At 41.8% G+C, this 22,252-nt stretch overlaps 2 protein-coding genes across 2 annotated transcripts; both read left to right on the top strand.

Moving 5' to 3' along the window:
- Positions 1–4,502: 4,502 nt before the first annotated feature.
- Positions 4,503–13,954, top strand: LOC145433507 (protein FAM219A-like). Its single transcript, XM_080310624.1, has 6 exons — positions 4,503–4,567; positions 9,925–10,016; positions 11,330–11,355; positions 11,828–11,935; positions 12,228–12,299; positions 12,896–13,954. The coding sequence occupies exons 2-6, from the start codon at positions 9,975–9,977 to the stop codon at positions 13,101–13,103; spliced, it is 456 nt and encodes a 151-aa protein (XP_080166750.1). The 5' UTR covers positions 4,503–4,567; positions 9,925–9,974; the 3' UTR covers positions 13,104–13,954.
- Positions 13,897–21,175, top strand: LOC145433506 (serum response factor-binding protein 1-like). The gene is made up of 12 exons (XM_080310623.1): positions 13,897–14,035; positions 14,099–14,187; positions 14,482–14,554; positions 15,003–15,136; positions 15,193–15,284; positions 17,837–18,072; positions 18,127–18,231; positions 18,295–18,362; positions 18,785–18,891; positions 18,952–19,032; positions 20,662–20,784; positions 20,871–21,175. Exons 1-12 carry the CDS (start codon positions 14,006–14,008, stop codon positions 21,098–21,100), a joined length of 1,368 nt encoding a protein of 455 aa, XP_080166749.1. The 5' UTR covers positions 13,897–14,005; the 3' UTR covers positions 21,101–21,175.
- Positions 21,176–22,252: the final 1,077 nt, after the last annotated feature.

Raw genomic sequence — 22,252 nt, forward strand, 5'->3', positions numbered from 1 at the left:
GGGGGGGGACTGACGAAGTTCTGTTACGGTCCTGGTTTTTCGTTGTCGTGCGTGTGCCGTACTTGTGCGCTTTTGACTCCTAGGTGAAGTCGTCATTGAAATTTTAGGGACATTGACCGCAATGGAACTGATACATAAACTTGGCAATTTCCAGCTTTCCCATATCTTCTGTGTTTGGAACACCTAATCTGTTGAGCAGCGATTTATCAGTTGCACATCGTCACATCGCTCGTTTGCTCCTGACCTGCGGTCTCGCTTAGCCAAACTGCTTGTTGCGTCACAAAGCCAATCTCCATAACAATGGAAATTTTGAAGCTAATTGGCGAAGGGGGGGGGTATCCAGGGCCACGAGAGGAATAAAATTTATATTTTCTTAATCAGTACCGCGGTAGCTTTCGATTGATACCCGTTTTATCAAATTGAATGTTCTGCAAGCCGGTCAAAAATTACCCTCAAATTACCTTTAGCCAAATAGAAAGTGTGACGTTGACCAATCGGACTGAGCCGTGAGATTTTGTGTCCGCACCATATAGCACACTTTATGCTTATATACAACTGTTTGGCATTGGCTCTTAACTCTTCCGACGCCGCGTATCCCCATATGTTCGCTGACGGTCTTCAAAACGCCGCGTATCCCATACGATCGCTAAATCGAGAGAGCGTATTTTTGTCTCGAAAATCTGACATGCCATTTTGCGTTCATGCCAGTCGGGACATTGTGCTATAAGGTAGCGACGAAGTTAGATCGGTAGAAATTGGGGTCGGTCGAATTTAGCTCGGCGCCGAAAGATTTAATTCGTCCAAAGAGTCGTTTATCTGATTTGCTCCCCGCTCTATAGGAACCATTACGGACACTACTGTAATCTTAATATGATGTCGTCTCAATTGAGGTTGAAACTGTCATGGAGCCCTTTTCTTCAGATAGCCACCGTATTGTAGCTGTAGCTGAAATATTTAAATCTATAAATCATTAATCCAATCGAAGTTGCAATATGGCATCTTCTGCTGGGGGGCTGCCAGTAAAACTGCACTCAAGCCACTGCAAAAACTACAACATAGCGTACTCCGTATCATAGCTTGGGCCCCAAATGAGCCTGGTTGTCCATCCAACAAGTCGCTGCTGAAGAGATTCGGTGATGCGTCCGGCTTCTTGATCGGTAGGTCGTTGGTTCGATTCCCGGCCGGGTCAGACTAAAGACCTGAATAGTAACACTGGTTTCCATGACTTCCCTGCTTGGCGCTCATGCATTAATGGGATAGCATGGAGGGGTGGTGCAAGACGTAGAAAGCCGTAAAAGGCTATATCTGTACCTTCCTTGTCCATCGGCATATGTACATCATGCACTCATGGTAGGCATACGCGCAGATTGTGTGTATCATGAGTCGGTGTATATGCCGCAAAAACATCAAGGACAAAAATAAACTACGTCCTTTCCTTAAAAAAACATCAAGGACAAAAATAAACTACGTCCTTTCCTTAACATAGAAGACAAGTGGAAACTAGAAATCGCCAAGTTTATGTATCAGTTCCACAAGTGCCGCAGTCATTGATCCGAATATTCCAATGGCTTATTCTTCACCTCGGAATCAAAAGCGCACAAGTAGGCTACAACACACGCGCGTCCTCGTCGTCCAAATATCATATGATCGACCGAAAAGGTCACCGCTCCATCAAATATGCCGGACCTGATGTGTGGAACAGCATCCTGCCGGCCATCCGACAGTCGACGAGCATGTCCACAGTCAAGTCGAAATACAAGCAATTACTACTAAATAAATACATTCCATCCTCAAGATTACCGGACCACGACTGACCTATTGATCTCGCCTTCCAGGACATGCCACCAGAGGTGGTCAAAGTAGTCAAGAAAGCTACTCAAGTGGAAGTAGAAGTAGCGACGAAAAAATCTACTCAAGTACGAGTAGAAGTACTTCTTTCATGAGAAACCTAAAACTACTTGAAGTAGAAGTAAAATTGGCTGACTTTAAAAGTACACAAGTAAGTAAGTAGTTGTGAAAACGATCCTAATTCGTTCACATGGATTGTAAAAAGGTGCAAATTGAGCTATGCGAAAGGTGACGAGCTTGATTCATATTGAGGCATACCAGCAGGTATCCAATTTTCGATAGCATAAGCATTCGTCCACATCATGGGATGAAAATGATACTATTGAAATGGAAAAGCGATATTAATCCTCTGTTTACTCAAAGAGTACGTTTTAGAAAATATCTTGGTATTGCGCACTCTCCCATAGTAGTAGGCCTGTAGTTTAGTCGAAGAGCAATACGGACATGTTGTGTTGGATACGGTGTAAACACTTTGTGCGATTAGTAAACGTTAGTAAAAATATGGTGGACCGTAAAAATGCTATATTGTGTAGCTTTATTTCTGTAAATTGAAGGCATTACTACACTTGCTTTTATACTTCAACATATGTACGTTTGTTTGTTTGTTTTGGGGTATTCATGGTGTTTGTCGACTACTATGGTCATTTACACCAAGCCGATATTCTTCTTATTTTCCGTAACTGCCGACTTATAGCACGGCCCACCTCTAGGCTTTTGTAAGACACCGCTGACGCGGATGAGATGGCGAGGAGGAGCCTAGGTAAACCTCCAACACTTAGGTATCGAAATTAGGAAGTCGAACTCGGTCGGACTCGAACCCACACCCATTGGTGTTGCAGCCGCGGATTATACCACTGCGCTATCTCGCCACACATATGTACATTATCGAGACAAAGAGCTGGTGTTATAATTAGAAATCAAAATATATGGTACTGGGTATTGAAAGTGAAATGTAAATCTAAAAATTGAACATGTATTTAAAGTCTTTAGTCCGGGAAGTTTCGAAGGTTGATATGCTAAAACAGCTCTAAAACTAAAAAAGAAGTCAGAGTCCACTTTTTCAGATTAGGTCACGCCATGGACAGCTAGATTACGATATGATAAGTAAATGCTAGATTGCGAAACATCATTTTCAAACGTTATGATAAGCCATATATACTGTGATGAAATATTTCATATGGCGAAGGGCGACAATGCGGTATGAACGGAACCACGCCAACCCGCTACCTAAATTATATTCGCACATAATTTCGTGAAATCATACTGGATACTCCGCATTCAGTGCGCGCGAAGCGTGACGAAAATTCTGGGCTTAACTCAACTTTTATGAAAATTAAATGTCGATACTCCGTGTAAACAGCCCCGAAATTTCTCAGGCTATCTTCCTGATTGGAGGATTAACCTACTTCTACTTGACAAACTGAAAATAGCTAAAAGTAAGTAAGTAGATCACAACATATATGAAGTAGAAGTAGAAGTAGTGAAATTCAGATCTACTTGACTAAGCACCAGAAGTAGAGGAAAACTACTTGATTACTTCGAAAAAGTAGAAGTACTTCGTTACTGACCCCCTCTGCATGCCACCCTATTTATGTATCAGTTCCACTGCGGTCGCCGTCCGAATATTTCCATGACTTCTTTACCTCGGAATCAAATGCGCACAAGTACAACACACGCGCGTCCACGTCGTCCAAATATTATATGACCGACCGGAAAGATCATCGCTCCATCAAATATGCCGGACCTGATGTAGCGTATGGTACCGTCGCTAATCAACAGCGACGTGCAGTATATCAGTATTAGGGTCGGGATGTGTGTGTTGATATAGCTCAGTGGTCGGTACCGACCGTACGAAGGTTCACACTGTAACGCCGTCCGTTGAGCGCCGGCACCGTACTCCTACTTACCGTAAACTGCCGCGCTTCTTTCTTCCTTCAAGATATCGGCTGAAAACAATCTAAATTTCATTTTCTACATTGACCGTACTGAGAAAATGCGATAGTAAAAATATAGAAATGCGTGAAATTGCGGAAAGGAAGCGATGACGCGTGACTGCGATACCACAGATATATCGAGTGGAATCGTGCCGCACGTGAAAATATCATCGTCATTATCGGTTTATTAGCAATTTTTATCATTTCATCAATACAATTCAATACACGGAACAGTATCCCGCCGGCCATCCGACAGTCGACGAGCATGTCCACATTCAAATCGAAATACAAGCAATTACTACGAAATAAATACATTCCATCCTCAAGATTACCGGACCACGACTGACCTATCGATCTCGATCGCTTCCCGTGACATGCCGCCCTATTTCTTGTCACATTATTTTTCTAAACTATCTTCTTTACTTTCATTCAGTGTGCATGCCTCCTCTTTACATCGCCTAGGCTAAGGTGCGTGCCTGATTCCATAGACTACTCCAAGTCGCTTAGACATCTTCCTGTCTTTTCATTGTATCGCATTTTTGTGGTGTATTGAAATGATAAAAATTGCTAATAAACCGATAATGATGATGATATTTTCACGAGCGGCACGATTCCACTCGATATATCTGTGGTATCGCGGTCACGCGTCATCGCTTCCCTTTCCGCAATTTCACGCATTTCTATATTTTTACTATCGCATTTTCTCAGTACGGTCAATGTAGAAAATGAAATTTAGATTGTTTTCAGCCGATATCTTGAAGGAAGGAAGAAGCACGGCAGTTTACATAAGTAGGAGTACGGTGCCGGCGCTCAACGGACGACGTTACAGTGTGAACCTTCGTACGGTCGGTACCGACCACTGAGGTATATCAACACACACATCCCGACGGACCCGACCCTAATACTGGTATACTGCACGTCGCTGTTGATTAGCGACGGTACCATACGCCTACTTATCGTAGTTAAACCGTCGTGGTTCGGACTTATTTGAGACCACAGAGCGCAGTGCAACTATTACAACAGTTCTTCGCCATTTATGATGGTAATTCGCCTTACTCGAAAATTGGTGGCACAGTGTCACGCAGTTTCCGCGTTTTCCAGAGTTTTTTTCCGCCACCCCAGGTTTAGCTTCTATAAGGGTCAGTGATGTAATGTTTACCCCTCAGATTCTTCATAAGTTTAATTTTCAACTATCATGTCAGTTCGCGGCCGTTTGTGAGGTTAAATCTGCGTTGTACTAGAAAATGAGAGTGTCCCCGCAGTTTCTGCGTGATCAATAAAGGTCAATGACCGACTGTTGCACGTTACGCGTTTTCCTCTGTTTCAGCGTTGCGAATCATGCATTGTTGCGCATGCTGGCAAATTGAAAGACAACAAGGGGGTCCAGTTTAGCATTATTTATACACCTATAATGTAGTAACAATATCGTAGAAATATGGTTGGTAGTAGTGAAGTGTAGTCGGTAAATTTGAGTATGAAATCATCAAAATGCCTTGGAAGAAATGAGGTGAAGATTTTAAAACCTTTCGAATTCGCTTTCCAAATAAATAACCAGTCTTTGTCATAAGTCATGTCATCAATTAAATGGCATTGAACTATCTGATTGAATTTCCTTGTACTGCTGTGAAGTAGGATTTTCTGCAATGGTATCTAAACGAAATCAGTTTACGATTGTCAATTACATGAGATGCTGTCTATTATGCTCGCCTTTGTCTAGATTTGACCACCGGATAACACGGACACAGCATAAGCCTTCCAATTTACTTGATATCTTTACAGTTATTTCAATGTACATTATGACGTCATATTTGTGCTGTATTACAATTAATTGAGTGCAAGCTGCAATTTGTTATTTTTCAAAAGGGGGTAATTGCATCCTTTCATTGAACCACTACTATATAGTGTGAGAGTGAATGATTTCGAGTGCAGAAATTATAAGCTCCTTCTTGTTCTATCAACGGAATATCGTGGTTGCGATACTTACTTATTATTGTCACTGATCAATATGTTGCTACTGCTCTCATGCAGTAGAGATTTGATTTTGAGACCGGTGTCCTGTGCTCACACAATTCTTTATTTGGACACTCACCACCAACCCTAAACCGCGACCCCAATGACCATAACCCTACCCTAAGGATCCTCACCCAACCAAAATGACGCAATAGCCCCTACCCGTAGTAATGGAGTGCCCTTCTGTGAATAAAGCGACTAACCTTATGGTGAACACGAGACTGACCCTATTTTGAACATAAACCAACCTTGTATAGGATTGTATGCAAAAATGACCACTGGCATAGGTGCCGGACGCTAATTTACGTTAGGTATGCGGGTTTGATGACGTCACAAAAGAATGATGTCATAATGTGACAGAATTGATAGTTACGGTTAATATAGCATTGATTCATTAGGGCAGTGGTCGGGAACCTTTCTTGTCTGAAGAGCCAGTCACAATTGAAAATTCGTGACGTCATGGTAGTACAGTACTAATTCGAACTCACTACATGGGATTCGTCGTGGGTGCCTTATTTTCTCTGTAAAAACCAGGGTTTTGGAGCCGGAGCTGTGCATTTTCACCGGAGCTGGAGCCGGAGCTCTACATAAAATTCAGCCGGAGCCAGAGCTGGAGCCCGTTATTTGAGGAGTAGCTCCGGCTCCGACGTATTTCATAAGATGCTATTATGCAACAACCATATCTGCTGATTTATCATAATTGAACAGCAGGCCTGAATTTTAATGCTGTGCGCAGCAATGGCATAGAGTAAAGTGCGTTGTACTGCAACTATTATGTTATCGACAATTGACAAGTATTCATTATGACGTCACAAGCCAGCACGGCGGCACCTATGTCTTCGTTGCTACATGGGATGTTACTGACGGCTGACAGACTCTAGATTACGATAGATAACTAACCTATGGGTATAGATCAGTAATCTATATAGACCAGGAATGGCCAACCTTTTCGGCTAAAGGGGCACATGCAATTGACGAACGAGTGCGCGGTCCACTAGCCGCGCCAAGCGGGTAAAATTTACAAAGTTTATATATAAACTAGGTCAATAATATTATTACTTAAGTGTATTGCGGGTCTACTTTATAGTATACCGCCTGCTAGGCTCAGTTTACAAGGACACGACTATTCGGCGTCTGGCCACATCGATATCGAACATCTCCGATAATATGCGACAATCATTTTGTGCCTACATTTCATTATCGACGATCTTTATGCGAGCGCAAACGCGAAAAGACTTTCTCCCGTAATTGCGAATACAGTTATAGACTCAATCGGGTAAATTACACGTTTTTTTTTCATTTTCAGTAGGGGGTAGGCTACCAAGCAAGAAATCGTGCGGCAATTAAACACGCGAAGCGTGAAGAAAAATTTTACTACTATTTTAGTTTATTGTAATGTACGACAATTTACTGAAAATTTGACTGGACCCTGGACCTGCCAATGCGTCGGAACTGATATTTTAGTCATCAACATCCCAAGTGTCGCAGCCAGACTTGTAATTTTTGATTGGCATCGCAAGTTCACAATCTGAGCAATTCATTTTCGATAATATAATAGGAAATTACATCGCGGGCCACGCAAAACCCTCTCGCGGGCCACATCTGGCCCGCGGGTCGGCCACCCCTGATATAGACAGGCCCATTCGATAATTTCATAGCCGGAGCTGGAGCCAGAGCAGTGGTAATAATGCGGCTCCGGAGCTAATGTATGATAGAAGAAAGCTCCGGAGCTGGAGCAGTTTAAATTTACGGCTACTCCAAAGCCCTGGTAAAAACTCGTATAGGCTACTAATCATCCTGTGATAGCGCAATTCATCGTAAATAGCTCAGAATTTATAATCGCTGATATTAATCTAATGTAATCTAATTACTGATAGAATTCTTAATTCAACGGTAGCATAAACGTTGCACTACACGCCTGCATGTTAATGGCAGTACTAGAAAGCTACGAAGCGTTGTTTTGTAATTTGGATTTGTAATTGGAATGTCACTTCCAAGGCGGTCTATTTCTCGGCGTAGATCAGGAAGACAATATGTATTTGAAAATTAAATTGTCATAATAGCCTAATGTTCCCATATCTGCTATTCTCTTGGTCAACCAACGTATGGTGCAATCCAAGATTGCGCAGCGCGCGATGCCGGGTACATCGAATTCGCGAGGGATGTTGGTCGCTGGCGTTACAGCAACCTAAATATGAGGATTTTGTAAAGGGGTCCGAACCCTGGATACGCCACTGCCTTGACCTCTCAAATACATGTTTATGCTGCCACGAGAAAAATTATTCTGGTAGTTAAGAAAGCTTACTAACAAGTTGCTGCAATATCGATAGAATTGAGCACAAATTTAAAAATATGTCAAAGAGCCGTATCTTATACCAAAAAGAGCCATAGGTTTCCGGCCACTGCATTAGGGTAAAGAACATGCGTAAATGCCAGTTATACAATCTCCTCGTTTTGACGAACTTACTCATATGATATCCAAGTCCGTAAGTGCTGTCAATAAGCTAGTCCCTCATCTCTCACGAACAATTTTAAATACGTTGCTTAGGCTTATCAACGCGCGTATTACATAACCTCGGTGACGATGTGCACAAGTCAAAAACTCGAAATGTCCGAATTGTTATGGAATCTGTTCTATAATGGCACCGATGGTGGTTCAAACCTTTCTCGTCTTTTAGAACTCAAGCCTTGACACCCATCTTCTGATTGTTATGTTAAGGGTTAGCGGAATTCAATTACGCACGCACGCACAATAGAACATGTCTGCGGACATTCAATGTCATTCAATTTCGCGATGTCACACTTTAATCACGATCGCTGATCACTTTGGCGATTTTTTTTTACCTCGAAAAAGGAAAATTTTGACCTAAAAAATCAAAATTTTGACTTTTTTGACCTACACAAACTGAATTTTGACCAAATTAGGTGTTTCCCACATAATGTTAAAATTGTACCACTTATCTGCATTTCTGGTTTGAACCGGGCCTATTGCAGATGCGATTCTTCAAACCAGCGGAACTAGGCTTGTTGGAGACGCGATAAATCAGGCCAGCGACGATTGCCGAGTGTACGGCAATCAATGACCTAATTTCGCGATCATCTCAGCGGGAGATGTAGTAAACAATACGTTGCGATTTGTTCTAAATATCACAATTGGCGTTTATGCCGATACATGCCAAACGGAATTCTAGGTATGCCGCATACCTTGCATACCCAGGTTCGGCGACTATGAATACCGGTATCCTTTCATTATATCTACGCATTGTAGTGTTGTGAATAAATGATTTTAGTAGGCCTACTTGAATCTGAATCGAGTATTAATTCCAATGATTCGAGCCGAGTATGGGAGAGATGATTTTTGTAGTAGTTCAATGCTCCTTGCCACTGACAGAACCTATGAAAACTCTCTTGGCATGAGAACATATAGTACATGAAGCTACGTATGTTAGTGGAAATGACATGTCTGTGAAGTCATGATCAATCCACAGCATTGTCAGAAAGCGCAATGGAATAGGTATGATTGAAAACAGGCCAAATTATCTTTAATACCATGTAGAACTGGTGGTCGCATGAAAGGTACATATCTGGACTTTCCATACTGTGATGAGTGACACTCTAATACCAGAGTCGATTCAAAGCCTAATACTCAATTCAGAATCAAATCTTGTACATCTTTGTTCTTCGCTTTTTCGTGATTTCTGAGGCATGAGTTGGTTTCACCACTGCGCTCAGCGCCCTAGCCCCACTATGGAATCCGTGTCCGTCGTTTCGTGGCACAAGTGACACACAGATTACGGCAATTATTGCATGCACTCGCATTACATGGACTCAACAGGCTGACTAGAAATAAAATTTGAAAAGATTCATGCCCACCACAAATGCTGATTTTAGTTTATTATTGCTTGTGCAGCCGATCGCTCTTGTCAAACGTCATACAGTGAATTACGAGCAGTTGCGTAGTTGTAATCCTGTCTCTCTGCGAAATCAGATGCGGCACATGAGAAATACTCCCATCACACGCAATGCAATTACGAAAAAGGTACCTTGATACCATCCCGACCTCGGGCGACTTGGACAACTGCAGTCTTTGTAATCACTGAATGCTGGTCTTCAATGCTTTACTTACAATTCAGAAATTCATTGTATCATAAAATCCGAGATTCGGAGGCTTGTTGATCTGAAATGGAAAACCCTGACAACGGCTCAGAGAAGCTGTCGTCCAAGGTATGTTGGTTTCCAATGTTATTTGCACCAATCTGCTTGTACTCCTTATGAATAGATTTCATCGTGAATGTAATGTACATTTAGCAATTATTGAACAGAGACGAACATGGGTTCCAGTTGCTTGTATATTTATTTGATTAGCCACACAATTTATTTAATTTTCATGATCTGTGTCAATTTTAGAAGTAAGTATCAGATTAAGCTCTTGGTCACAATAATTAATAAGAACAATGATATAGATCTCGTGTTTTTGGTAATGTCTCGTCTACACCATTCAGATTTGTGAAATTGTCATTTGAAATTATAATCTCCCTTCCAACTGCACAGCTTCTGTTTGTCTCGCTGCAGATGCATTTCATTGATGTTGTATGTCGACTCATGTTCACCTAGTAACTAGGCCATAGATGGGCAAGCTATGGCACGCTAGCACGCACGCACCATAGCATGATGTAACAACATCAAAAATGTTTACAGAAATACATGAAAAATATAGTGGCTATAACTCTCTCATAAAACTCTTCCTTGATATACACATTTTAAGACAACTCAACTGTTTATGTAAAGTAGAGATTTATTTTTATTGCAAGTGGGTATACTATCCTGGACAACACATTTCGAAGTTAATCGGTTGTGGATTGTCAGAATTTCTGACTTATTTTTGATTGTCAACTACAGGTAGCTGCTTCGCTAATTTAGGAAGTTGATCACCCTGTGGTGGCCCAAAACCATCTTTTTATGGGAATGACAAATTGCAGCTACATACCTGCTTCAAACGAAGACTTTGTAGTTCCTTTGCACTTCTCAAGTATTTGTCCCCTCTCTGTCTACCAATGATTAATCTTTACAACAGTATGTTAAAGAGGCTGGTTTTTTGTTAGCCAATAAAGTTTCCATCGCAGCAGACCAATAACCATTCGAAGGAGTGGAATTTATAAAAAGATCGCATGGTCGATGTTCTCAATGTTTGTGTACCTTCAAGTCAAATCTAGTGTAGAGTCCGAAAATCTATGGACACATTGCTGATCGTCACAGATTGAAATTTCCACTCTGTTTTAACCATACACACTTTCTTCCCTAATTTTGAGTAAGTGGTTATTGTACTGAGGATGGCCGAACAAATACTGGAGGTGAATATTTTATCTATTGCAAAATAAAAATGCTTCTGTTTGGCTATTTTGTGTTATGATATTATATTATGGACTACAATTGTGCGCCATGTGAATATATTTCTATTCTGAATGTGGCCCTCGACCTAAACAGCTTTTGCCTGCCAGTGAGCTAGCCTGCCTGAAATATTTTGAACTCTTTAACAGAGTGAAAAACAGCCGTTGACGAATACGTGAGTACCGATTAACTTTAACAGTTATTGGTTGATTACTGCATCAATGTAATAATTTAAGATTGCTTCCTGCACTTATGATTACACAGAAAAAATGTGAATTGAATTCTGATCAGCTTGTCCAAATACAAAATAACCATTACGATGCATCATGACGCAGGAAAATTTGGAATTGAATGATGTCCCTTAAGACCCCCAACGATTTGAAATGATTTTCAACAAAAACTGGGAAAATAGTTTTTGATGCTCAATTTATACGCAACAAAATATCGTTCAATGATGACGGGACAAGGTCTTTTCTTAATGAACATTGCTGCTCATAAGCATCTGGGAAAATGTATATCATGATGTGATTTCGAGATACGGGATGAATGAAGTCGAAGCGAATTAGTATAAGAAATGTATTGCAGTCCTATGCTCTTGTGACTCACTGAGTTTGTTGCAATCGAGTTGATGAAGAGCTATATTTCAGAAATATTTCATCTGAAAAGAAGCGTAATCACAAAAACTACTCGAGAACAAGCTTGAATGTGACTGTGACCAACCAACCCAAGAAAAAGAGTTTGATGTCGGTCACAAGGTAAAGTAATGTGCTAATAATGAGATTTTGCAGCAAGTTATTTCTAGATCAGTGCTTCCCAACCTTTTTCAGCAAACAAATGTCATTGCGCAGATCACACTGTGTCTTTTTAATTATGAAGTATCTATAATTAATAATTATTATTGATACCGTAGTGATGGAAGGAGGAACGGCTGGATTTGACATTGTCTGTATGTCGTGATAAATCTTGCTTTTACAATCTTCTGAAATTTTCCTTAAATTCATTTGCAATTGCAATCATTAGGCGTATACTTACGTTCCTTACGTACAGAATGCATGTACCACGCGGTGCACGGTATCAGAAGCTTGACGACTCACCATTACTTGACCTTCAGTCTGACAGGTAAGCACTGCAGTGGTTCTCAACTGCTTATTGATTGTTTGTTTACCCACTGGGAACTTTTGCTATCAATCCATTCGACAAATTTGTTCTAGTGCACTCGCAATACAGAAATGCACACTTCATTAGCTTTCACTAGAATCAGAAGCTTACATTCAGAATCTGTAAATGGAAAGGTAGCTGACGCAAACTAGTCACGTTACTGCTTACGTTATCGAAATGGACTGACCATCTTGCCTTAAATCTCGCCCGGTGGGAAATTTTGAGATGAAAAACTTATTTCAACACATTCATGTGCAAATCCGAACAGGGTGATGGTGAATTTGTGGCTCCCCAGTTTTGCGTGTTAATTACGCCACACGCAAGTTTAGTATATTTTGTTTTGTTTTAGAAGTCTATTAGGATGTCGATAATAATTTCCAGTTTAAATACAAGCTCTGTTTTGTATTAATACAAGCTATGTTTTGTAAATGTAATCGCTGATTAACTTGCGGAGTTTGGTGTCTCGACACCACCGTAATTCAATGTACTGTAGGGATTGATCAACTAATTTTTACATATTGAAAATCACATGGTAACCAATTTATTGAATCTTATAGTGATGAGGATGAGCTTTTTCTCTCTTACACCACGCCGACTGCCAACCAAGTAAACAGGCAATTGACGAAACAGTTGGAAAAAGATGGGTACAGGCTTGATGAAGTCCCAGACGACGAGGAATTGGACTTGATACCGCCAAGGGAATTTCGTGAAGCACGGCTCTGCTCTTGCTGCAATGCGTTTAATGTATCCTGCGCAATCATGTAGTAGCACTGCCCGTCCTGTAAATCGGCTAGCTGGTGCCAAATGTCCTTCCTCAACGTCCCATTTACCTGGTCTCATGGCCTGGGGCGTAGCAGTTTCCAGAAACAGACGCTTACCCCCACGGCGAGATTGTATTTTATATATTTTGAATTTTAGATGTCTCTTCTTTTCATTTGTTGCCTCAGATAACAGTTTTAGCCGACTGGCTATGCCGTGCTCTATCGAGCCATACTCCACAATCTCCCTAGTGTTATTCTCTTACATTTGCTTGTTATGAGTACTATAGATTGCCCGTCCATTTTTTTATGTATATATTATGTTTGTACCTGTGCGAATCTAGTGAGTGCTTGTGACTGAGGTTTGCATTCAACGTCCTGTCGATCTGAAATTAATTTTGCTTATATTACATGACCCTGTTTCATTGATATTATTCTCTGTTGTACAAAAATCCTAGTACTTGCACTTGCAATTGAGATCGCAAGTCGTCCGAAATTTGCCGGAATGTGATTTTGTGAAGCTTCTCTGAAGCAAATTCACAGATCTATTTTCTTGCACAGCGTTTCTTATGTTATGTTTTTCGTGCAGATACTATTTCAATTGATGCTTCAAGGGACCCCCCTCTCCTATTACCATTTATCTGCAATCATGCATGTGTCTCTTAGACTTGAGAGGTTAAGGGTCTCAAGATATCTTCAGTTAGCATTTTATGTTATTGTTATTTCTATGTTGTTTCGGTGGCGTCTTGTGCAATATAGAAATTAAGCATATCAGTGTAAATTTGAACCATTGAACTCTATAGCAAAGTATAACGCCATGCGCTGTGTTTAGTATTGATATTATATTTCCATTTTAGACTTGTAATAAAAAAGTAGCAATTGACTGACACATATTATACTTGATTAAATATGCATGCGTCAATGGATCTCAACAATGAGGTGTGTAACTGGAATTATATATCTCATTTCAAGGTGGCAGTGCACTCGTGTTCCTCTTTGCAGAAAATTCTCATGAGAAAAGAAATAAACCGGGCGAGGCTACGGATTATCTCAAAATTGGTTCGCCAAATCAAAAGTCTGAATAATAAAAAGTGAGTGTTGGTGCCGTTATAGAATCTTGCAAAAATCGTCCGTACAGATGTAAAAAATTGTCACTATCGGTGATTTGTTTTACTAAAACTAACTTTCCAGTCGATATTCGAATTACTCTGACACCGATGCAGTGGGATGTTAGCATCTGAGTGATTTTAAAACAATTGTCAATTTTTGATAGTATGCTACAATCGTAGCATCTGAATGAGAGAAAAAGAGAACGGTATCACGTATCACCAGTGTTGTAGACTGCTATTTCTGAACACGGTAATTGTGAAATGAATCTTTTGCAGAGGAAACGAAAGTCAAATGGAAAAGAATAGAAGAAGAGCTGAGAGGCTTCTCAAGGAAGTAGATATTCTCAAGGTCAGTATTTTCTACCGTCAGTGCCCTCATTTGAAGATGGGTGAATATGAGCCCGCAGGAAAAATAATAAAAAGATGGGATCCAGCTCAAGGCTCCATAAAATATTTATAACAACATGTCAGCATTTGGGAGCAAGTCAACACAGACAATTGGACTGTGTAGAAAAATCTTGTCGCAGGCCGCACGCAAAGATGGTGATTCCTGTGTATCAATGATATACCGGTACTGCTTGTCCCCGAAGTTTGTACTAACCCGCAGTTTGGGGAAATCCCGTATCGTAGCCTGCTACGCTCAATATAGCAGTAGGCCATGTGAGAACCTGGCATTGTAATTCTATAGGCAGTCTTTTCTGGAGTGCAGTTGAGTAATTTCTCCGCCCCTAAACCGGCTTTGCAAATTAAATTTTAAATTAGAGAACAGCGTAGAAGTGCGTATCATGTTTTGTCAGGAAATAAATAAAGACCAAGTTTTCAAGCAACTCATCAACACTCCACCCGGTAATAACAACACCGCGATGGCGCAACTATCTCTGGAAAAGAGAGCTTTATTCCGTATTGGATCAGTATCGTTCATTCAATCAAAGTGTGTTACTGAAATTCGACGAACGAGGCGTGTTTTATCACCTGATTATTATGCAGAATAGCGGAAATCAGGAAAAATGTATCTGCCTTTCACAAGCTTCGAACCGGAAAGGAAGCCTCTTTGTTCCATGACACTGCCGACAGTACAGGTATGATGATGACTGGCTGATCGATCAATATTTTCTTGAATATGATTATTACAAATTGTACATGATAAATCTTGAGTTCAATCCGCGTGAAAATCAGACTTGCTAGAGCTATATCAGATAATCTCCTATGTCACGCTGGGTATTATCCTCCTTCGGCCATATGCATGCAGGTTTTAGGTAGTGCACTGGGCTGACTGGGGGTAGTTGATGTTCGAGAGTTATCTTTGCTCATGGTATTTTTGTTATATATTTCATGAGACTTGGCTTTGGCTGTTGTCATGTGGAAATGGGTCCGGTGTTGAATTGATTATATGTTATAGTGTTAGCAAATCTGGGATTTCAGATTGATTAAAAATTGGTAGTCTTATGAAATATACTTCTATTGGTAAATGCAAATATGGACACTTCAGTTTCACCTTTTAGGTTGAATTTGGGGCTTTACAAAATGACCGATTTTTTTTTCAATTTTGAGGAATTTAGGTTAGTCTCGGAAAGTATTGCTTCTACATCGATAGTGTCAGTAGCTACCTTGACATCTTGATTTATCTCTAGGGCCGGGCACAATGATTCGAGTACTGTAATCTGAATCGAGTATTAACTTCAATGATTCGAGTCGAGTAGTAAAAGACGATTTTTTCGAGTACTGAAATTATACGCTCCTCGCTGCTGCATGTTAATTTATTAGCGAAAATTGTAGTTTCAATACTATTTTCCAATCTGGAAGCCTTGAAACCTTGATTGCCCTATCGCAATATACGAAACTTATAGTACAAGCCACGAATGTTGCGTGACATAGCACATTTCCGAAAGGAAAGGAAAGGACGTAGTTTATTTTTGTCCTTGATGTTTTTGCGGCATATACACCGACTCATGATACACATACACACGATCTGTGCATATGCATACCATGAGTGCATGATGTGCATATGCCGCTGGACAAGGAAGTGCAGATATAGCCTTCACGGCTTTCTAAGTCATGCACCACTCCTCCTTGCTATCCCAGTAATGCATGAGCGCCAAGCAGGGAAGTCATGGATACCAGCGTTACTAATGGAGGTCTTTGGTCTGACCCGGCCGGGGATCGAACCCACCACCTACCGATCGAGAAGCCGGATGCTTCACCATTACGCTATCTTGTCGAAGTCCTGATCATCCCGCATAACAAGGCGTTATATGCTATGTGGTGGCATAAAAGATACATATTTGAGCTTGGACATGGACAAATGGACATCTTTCATTATTTTATGATGTAATAATGAGTGTTACTCGATACTCGACTCGAAGTATAATACATGATTCAGAATCGAATCACCCAAGTACTCGAATTTGCCCAGCCCTATTTATCTCTCGTTTGGTTGATGAGAATCGCCGTATTGCTGCTTGCGGGAATGTGTCTCAAGTGAGGCTGGGGTGTCTCACAAATATTTTTACAACAGTCGTTAAATCTCACATCACAACTTCTTATAATTTTAAATTGGGGCTCTGATGCTTACTCTAATCTCCCCGACTCCTGCTCACGATACAAGATGTAATTGGGAATCTTGAAAATTCGATTAACTCGTTCAAGCCGAATTTTGCTACTTTGACTGCGACACCACAGCCCGGGTTTCAAGAGAATTTCGCTACTTTGACTGCGACACCACAGCCCGGGTGTCGAGAGAAATTAGACCACCTTATAAATGCAGTTTCATTGCTTTTCGTAAGACTGGTTTCATTGGCTTGTTGTCAAGGATGCACAGCCGGCCGCTCAGCTAAATCCTTCATTTATGAATTTTCGAGGGAGAAATGACATTCCAATGAAACAAAGTTAGTGAAGCTGTGCAGGCCGTGGGCGACGCTCGTCATGATCTCCCATCTCGATCTCCTTATGCCGCCTCATAGCCACGGGCAAGAGATGCCTTCACCCCTCCTCCCAACAATTATTTTGGACTTTGTGATGTCATGCCTTTTTCCCTGTGTCACAATGGTCCGTGACTTCACGTCATTGTCGAAAACTTTTGCTCCCCCCAAAATTAGGGTACCATATTTTGGAAATCTGAAAAGAGGACACTTTTTCAAAATTTTCAGACTGGCAAACCGGAGGAAAATCTTGAAAAAAAACGGTGAATTTTTCCCACATTGTGGTCGGTTGACTAAAAAAAAAGCTCAACTCCCGAAATACAGCTTTTTCTTTCACATTATCTGGTGGTTGACTAAAACTTTCCGACCCAGCTCCCGAAATACCCGGTAGAGCGTTACTTCAGTGCTGATTTACTGTATCTAAGTGAATTTTGCCATATATGTAACCAAAATTTTCAAAAAAGAGGACATTTGGGCGTCCTCCGAGGACACCTTCAAAAAAGACGACAAATCCTCTTGAAAGAGGACGTATGGTAACCCTACCCAAAATATACTTCAATTAGTCCTTCAACATTTTCATCCTGCCCATGCTTTTGAACTCGCTGATTGCAAGGTTTCAAATTTCAATTACGGCGGCTCCTGCCTTTTTAACTACACGCGATTCTGTGTTTGCCGTCATTCCCATGTCACGTGCGTAATTTCGATTTCTAAAGATTGGGAACTGGTGCTCAAAAAAGACGAATCTCAAGACCGCCAAGTCTGCGAGAGCGAATCCACTGCCAATCGTATCTCCGACGATCATTCCTCAGACGGCGAGAACAATCTTCCCTCGAATGAAGCGAGCGATCGCTTCTTGGAGGGCGCGAGCAACGGAAATAATCTTGCCGTCGTAAAACCAATCATGAACGAACCCGCCTCGGAGACGGACGAAGCCATTTCAGACGATGCCGTGCGTAGATCATGCCAATTATCGCGATCGTGTATTATTATATTAATTATTCAGGCAGATGAAATTTCCCTTAAAACTCCTCCGATCACTGCGAGCGTCAGCGAACCCGCTTCTAAAGAGGACCCGGAAATACGGGAGGACATTTCAGAAGAGTCTTCTGTGCGTCGATAATTTCATTCTTTGCACACGCGCCGCCGTCTCTCAATTACGCATTGCATTCAGGACGAGGAAATCGCCGTCAAAGCTACCGCGCAAACTGCAATCGTAGCACGAGAAAAGCGGAAGAACCTGTGAGTAGAATTTTGATGTAACAGTGGGGGTGGTCGGTAACGAAGTGGCTGTACTTTTTCGGAGACTCTATACCACTTTACGACACGACTTAACCTACTCGCGTACCAACGATGAATACTTTAACCACTACTGCGTCGCAATGACAGCCACTGATGAGGTACTTTCGCGAGTACCAGTGATTTCGGCATGATGAATTCGGCCCCTGACCCTTACCAAACCCATACCCTAACCCTGAACCTTAAGCTGAATACTGACAACTGCCGTATTCACCCAATGCCCAATTCACCGAGGGCCGTATGTCACAATTCTCTATTCAGTGAAACATTCACCTTCGAATGTGTTAACACAACATCGACGCGTCGCTTTCATAATAATAATAATTTTTCCAATGCCGAACTCACCGGCGCATCTTTTCGCGCAGGCCCGACTTTGCGGAGATTGCGGAAGGTCACGAAGACGTCACAGAAATCCTGACGAATATTGGCGACGGTTTCGACAGCGACGAGTCCCGAGACGAGGACGAAATAGGTAAGGACGCGTACTCATTGACGTGATTTCAAAACTCAGTTTACGGGGTTTGTTTTCCAGAAATTGAAGACATCCCGAAGTTGAAAAGGAAGCGCGACGGTTCTTCGCGGGTTCAAGATGCGTTTTTCCTCGATTCCACAGGTAAAACCGGTTGTCCTGTTGCGTTATTCTTTATTGCAGGGGTTCTTAACTGGTGTTCACACAAACCCCAGGAGCTCCCTGAGCCAGTCTCGGGGGTTCGCCCTAGCTCAAGACATCCACACGACTCATACAGCTAGGGTCTCGCTAATTCACAGTTTATATCCACTAAAATGTTTTTGTTTTGTTTGAAAATCGTGTTTTAATGGTTTTATTCTTTTAACACTGTTGTCGACGCACAGGCCATTCTGTCCGCCTGTATTGTATGAGTCAGCGGCGGGCAAGCTACGGCCCGCAGGCCGCATGCGACCTGTGACGACATTTTGTGCGACCCGCGAAGGCATCAAGAAATGCACTAGAAATGTTGATCAATGTGTAGTCCAAATCTTATTACGAGAGGACTTAGTTAAATTTTTTCCCATGATAATTCATCAATCATCATGATATTGATTGAGTTATAATCTTAATATTCCTTTTTTTCATTTTATTGTTGGCGCAGTAGCCAGATCTCCGATCGGGAACCACGCATTTTGAAATGTTTCGGTTGCTAAACATCCAAGAAACACAAAACGGAAATCTATTGGTTCGGATAACAATTGTGATTTTGGGTTAGAACTCCGACTTGGGAAATACCATTTTGCGCGTGTGTTAGGTGGATTCGCCCCCATATGCGCAGTTAGGTGCAAAGTATTCGTAACTTTGCTTCAAATCGTTCATAACGAGTTCTGAGCTGCTCAAATCAATACCAAAAGCGAAAGTGCACTGCAAGATGAATGCTTTGCAATCAATATAGAATCAACTGATAGGTTACTATTTCATGGTCGCAGGTAGCACAATATGTATTACTTGTCATAATATGACATTGCAATGAATTCGCTGGCACTGCAATTTCAAACATCACATGAATCCGAACATCCTAGCAATAGGCGCAATGCATCGAATTATGAGGTGCAAAATAGAAAACCGAATTAATCAAATGTTTGAGACACTGTAAATTGAAGGCAAGTTTAACACAGCAAGCCTTTTGCTAAAACGTATTATAAGGTAACATGCTGGTTATGATGGTGTTGTCAGTATTGTGCGTTCTGAAGCTTAACCCAAACGCAAAATCAGCATATCTATCCTGTCCTAAGAATCTGCACAACTTAATTTCATCCCTCATTTTGACGAATTGATAGAAGATGGCCAGCTTATATCATCTCGTTAATGTTTCTGTCGCACGTGCGTTACCATCATATCAATGTTTGAATTGTTTTAATCCCTAGCTATGTATTATCTCCGTGTCTCCGTGGATGCAATGTAATCAAATAAAAGTTGGCTCATAATATTCCGATTATACTATAATGCGGCCCGCAAATGGATTCAGATGTTGAATGCGGCCCGCGAACTGAAAAATTTGCCCACCCCTGGTATGAGTGATGTATTGGATGTGTAATGTGTTATAATATTTCTGTCTGACATGACGAAAATTTGTGGTACGCCGCAGACTTGCACATTAGCGTGTGGGTTCCTCATGTTCGTGAAGGTTAAAAACCAGTGCCTTACTGTAAATTTCACGCGCTTCGTAAATCCGCCCGCTGTTGTACCGAGGGCTGCAACGTTAAGCGCGATGTTTATCTCGTCTTCAAACAGGGGCCGCCGCGCAGAATCCCGCTTCGAAAACGAAGGAGACATTACGCACTTCCGACGACGAGGATTTCGCGAGGTCTTGTTTTGTCGAAAGCCTGGCGAGCGTGTCTCATCAGCGCAGCAAGGGTAGCTATTTCCGCGCTTGGTTGGCGGAGCGCGAAATTACTAAGTATGCCGCGCCGTTAAGATGATGAAATTAATCTCCATTCTAGGTAAAAGCAGGCCGAGTCAGAGGGCTAGAAAAAGGTTCGCCAATAAGTCGGAGAGGAACTCGAATCCAGGTCGGGCGCGCGTCGACAAGGAGGCTGTGGTAACGAACGCCAAGTCGAGCGAGGACGCGTCGCTGCACCCCTCCTGGGAGGCGAGTAGAAAAAGGAAGCAAGAGCAGAGTTCATTGCAGGAGTTCAAGGGGAAGAGAGTGTGTTTTGACGACAGCGATTGACTTTTAAATGCGTCGCTCTTTGTGCCATCGTTTGTTATTTTCTGAAAAATCAATCAAGCCACCTACCGAACCACATGTTGAAGTTTGTTTATGTATGGCGGCGGGGTCGTTAGATACGGGGTGCGCTTCTGTGCGTTCCAGTAGCGTATCGATTTCGTATGTGATTTTGCGGGACGCAGATGTGCAGTTGTTCGGTGTTTGTTGTGCCAACTTCGAATTTGGATATTTCAGCGGTGATTCGTGGTGCAGCATTCTACAGGGAATGAGAATGGCAGATGGTCATTAACAAAGTACTAGTTGATAGGTTCTGCTTACTTGCACAAAGTACTCAATTAACTATATTTTGGATTAGACTATACTTCCGTTTTTTGTGTAAAACTAGGCCTAGAATACATGGAAAACGCTTATCGTACTTAAGTAGACATCGACCAAGCAACTCCTGCTTTGTCCACCTCAGCAGGGATATTAGGTGGAGGCATAGTAAGCGCCATAATGGGATGGAAAACATTTGCTTATTTCGTGATCATGATGGCTGTGTCTTCTTGCTCTGCGAGGCAGAGATTGTTCAGTAGAAGCCGCCGTTTGGCGCCCAGTACCGGAGGTATAAAGTATGCTGCAATAGCAGCAGGCGCTAGTAAGTAGAAGATGTTCATTGATAGGCAAATTTATTAGGATCTTTCGATACTGGTAGCGTTTACTTTTTCAATTTGCTGCAGTTCCGGATCGAGTGAGGGATCGCATCCGCGCCGATAAGCCTCGGACATCATCATCCTCAGCGTTCGCTGGAAATAGTGGTCAATCGAGTTCTAATTCTGCATCACCTTCTTCGTCCGTATATTCCGGTGCCTCCGGTTCGCCATATGGAAATGCCGAGGCTAACGCGGGATTCTATCAAGGCTCACGACAGCCTGATACTCAGCAGTATGGATACGGATATCCTCAAAATGGATATCAAGGCACGAGCTCAGCTCATGCACAGCAGCAATATGCAGGAGGGCGGCCCGTGCCAGTTGGAAGAAGTACATTTCCGTATGACACTGCCGGAATTTATACTGGACCAAATCAGAATCAGTATTCTTCGCAACCTTTACCAATTCCTTCCTCGTCATCACCTTACGGGGCTGGACGTGCTGGTTATCAGAGTCAACAATC

The sequence above is a fragment of the Botryllus schlosseri genome, chromosome 2, assembly GCF_051294905.1.
Source record: "Botryllus schlosseri isolate E-star chromosome 2, Bs_hap1, whole genome shotgun sequence".
NCBI lineage: Eukaryota > Metazoa > Chordata > Ascidiacea > Stolidobranchia > Styelidae > Botryllus > Botryllus schlosseri.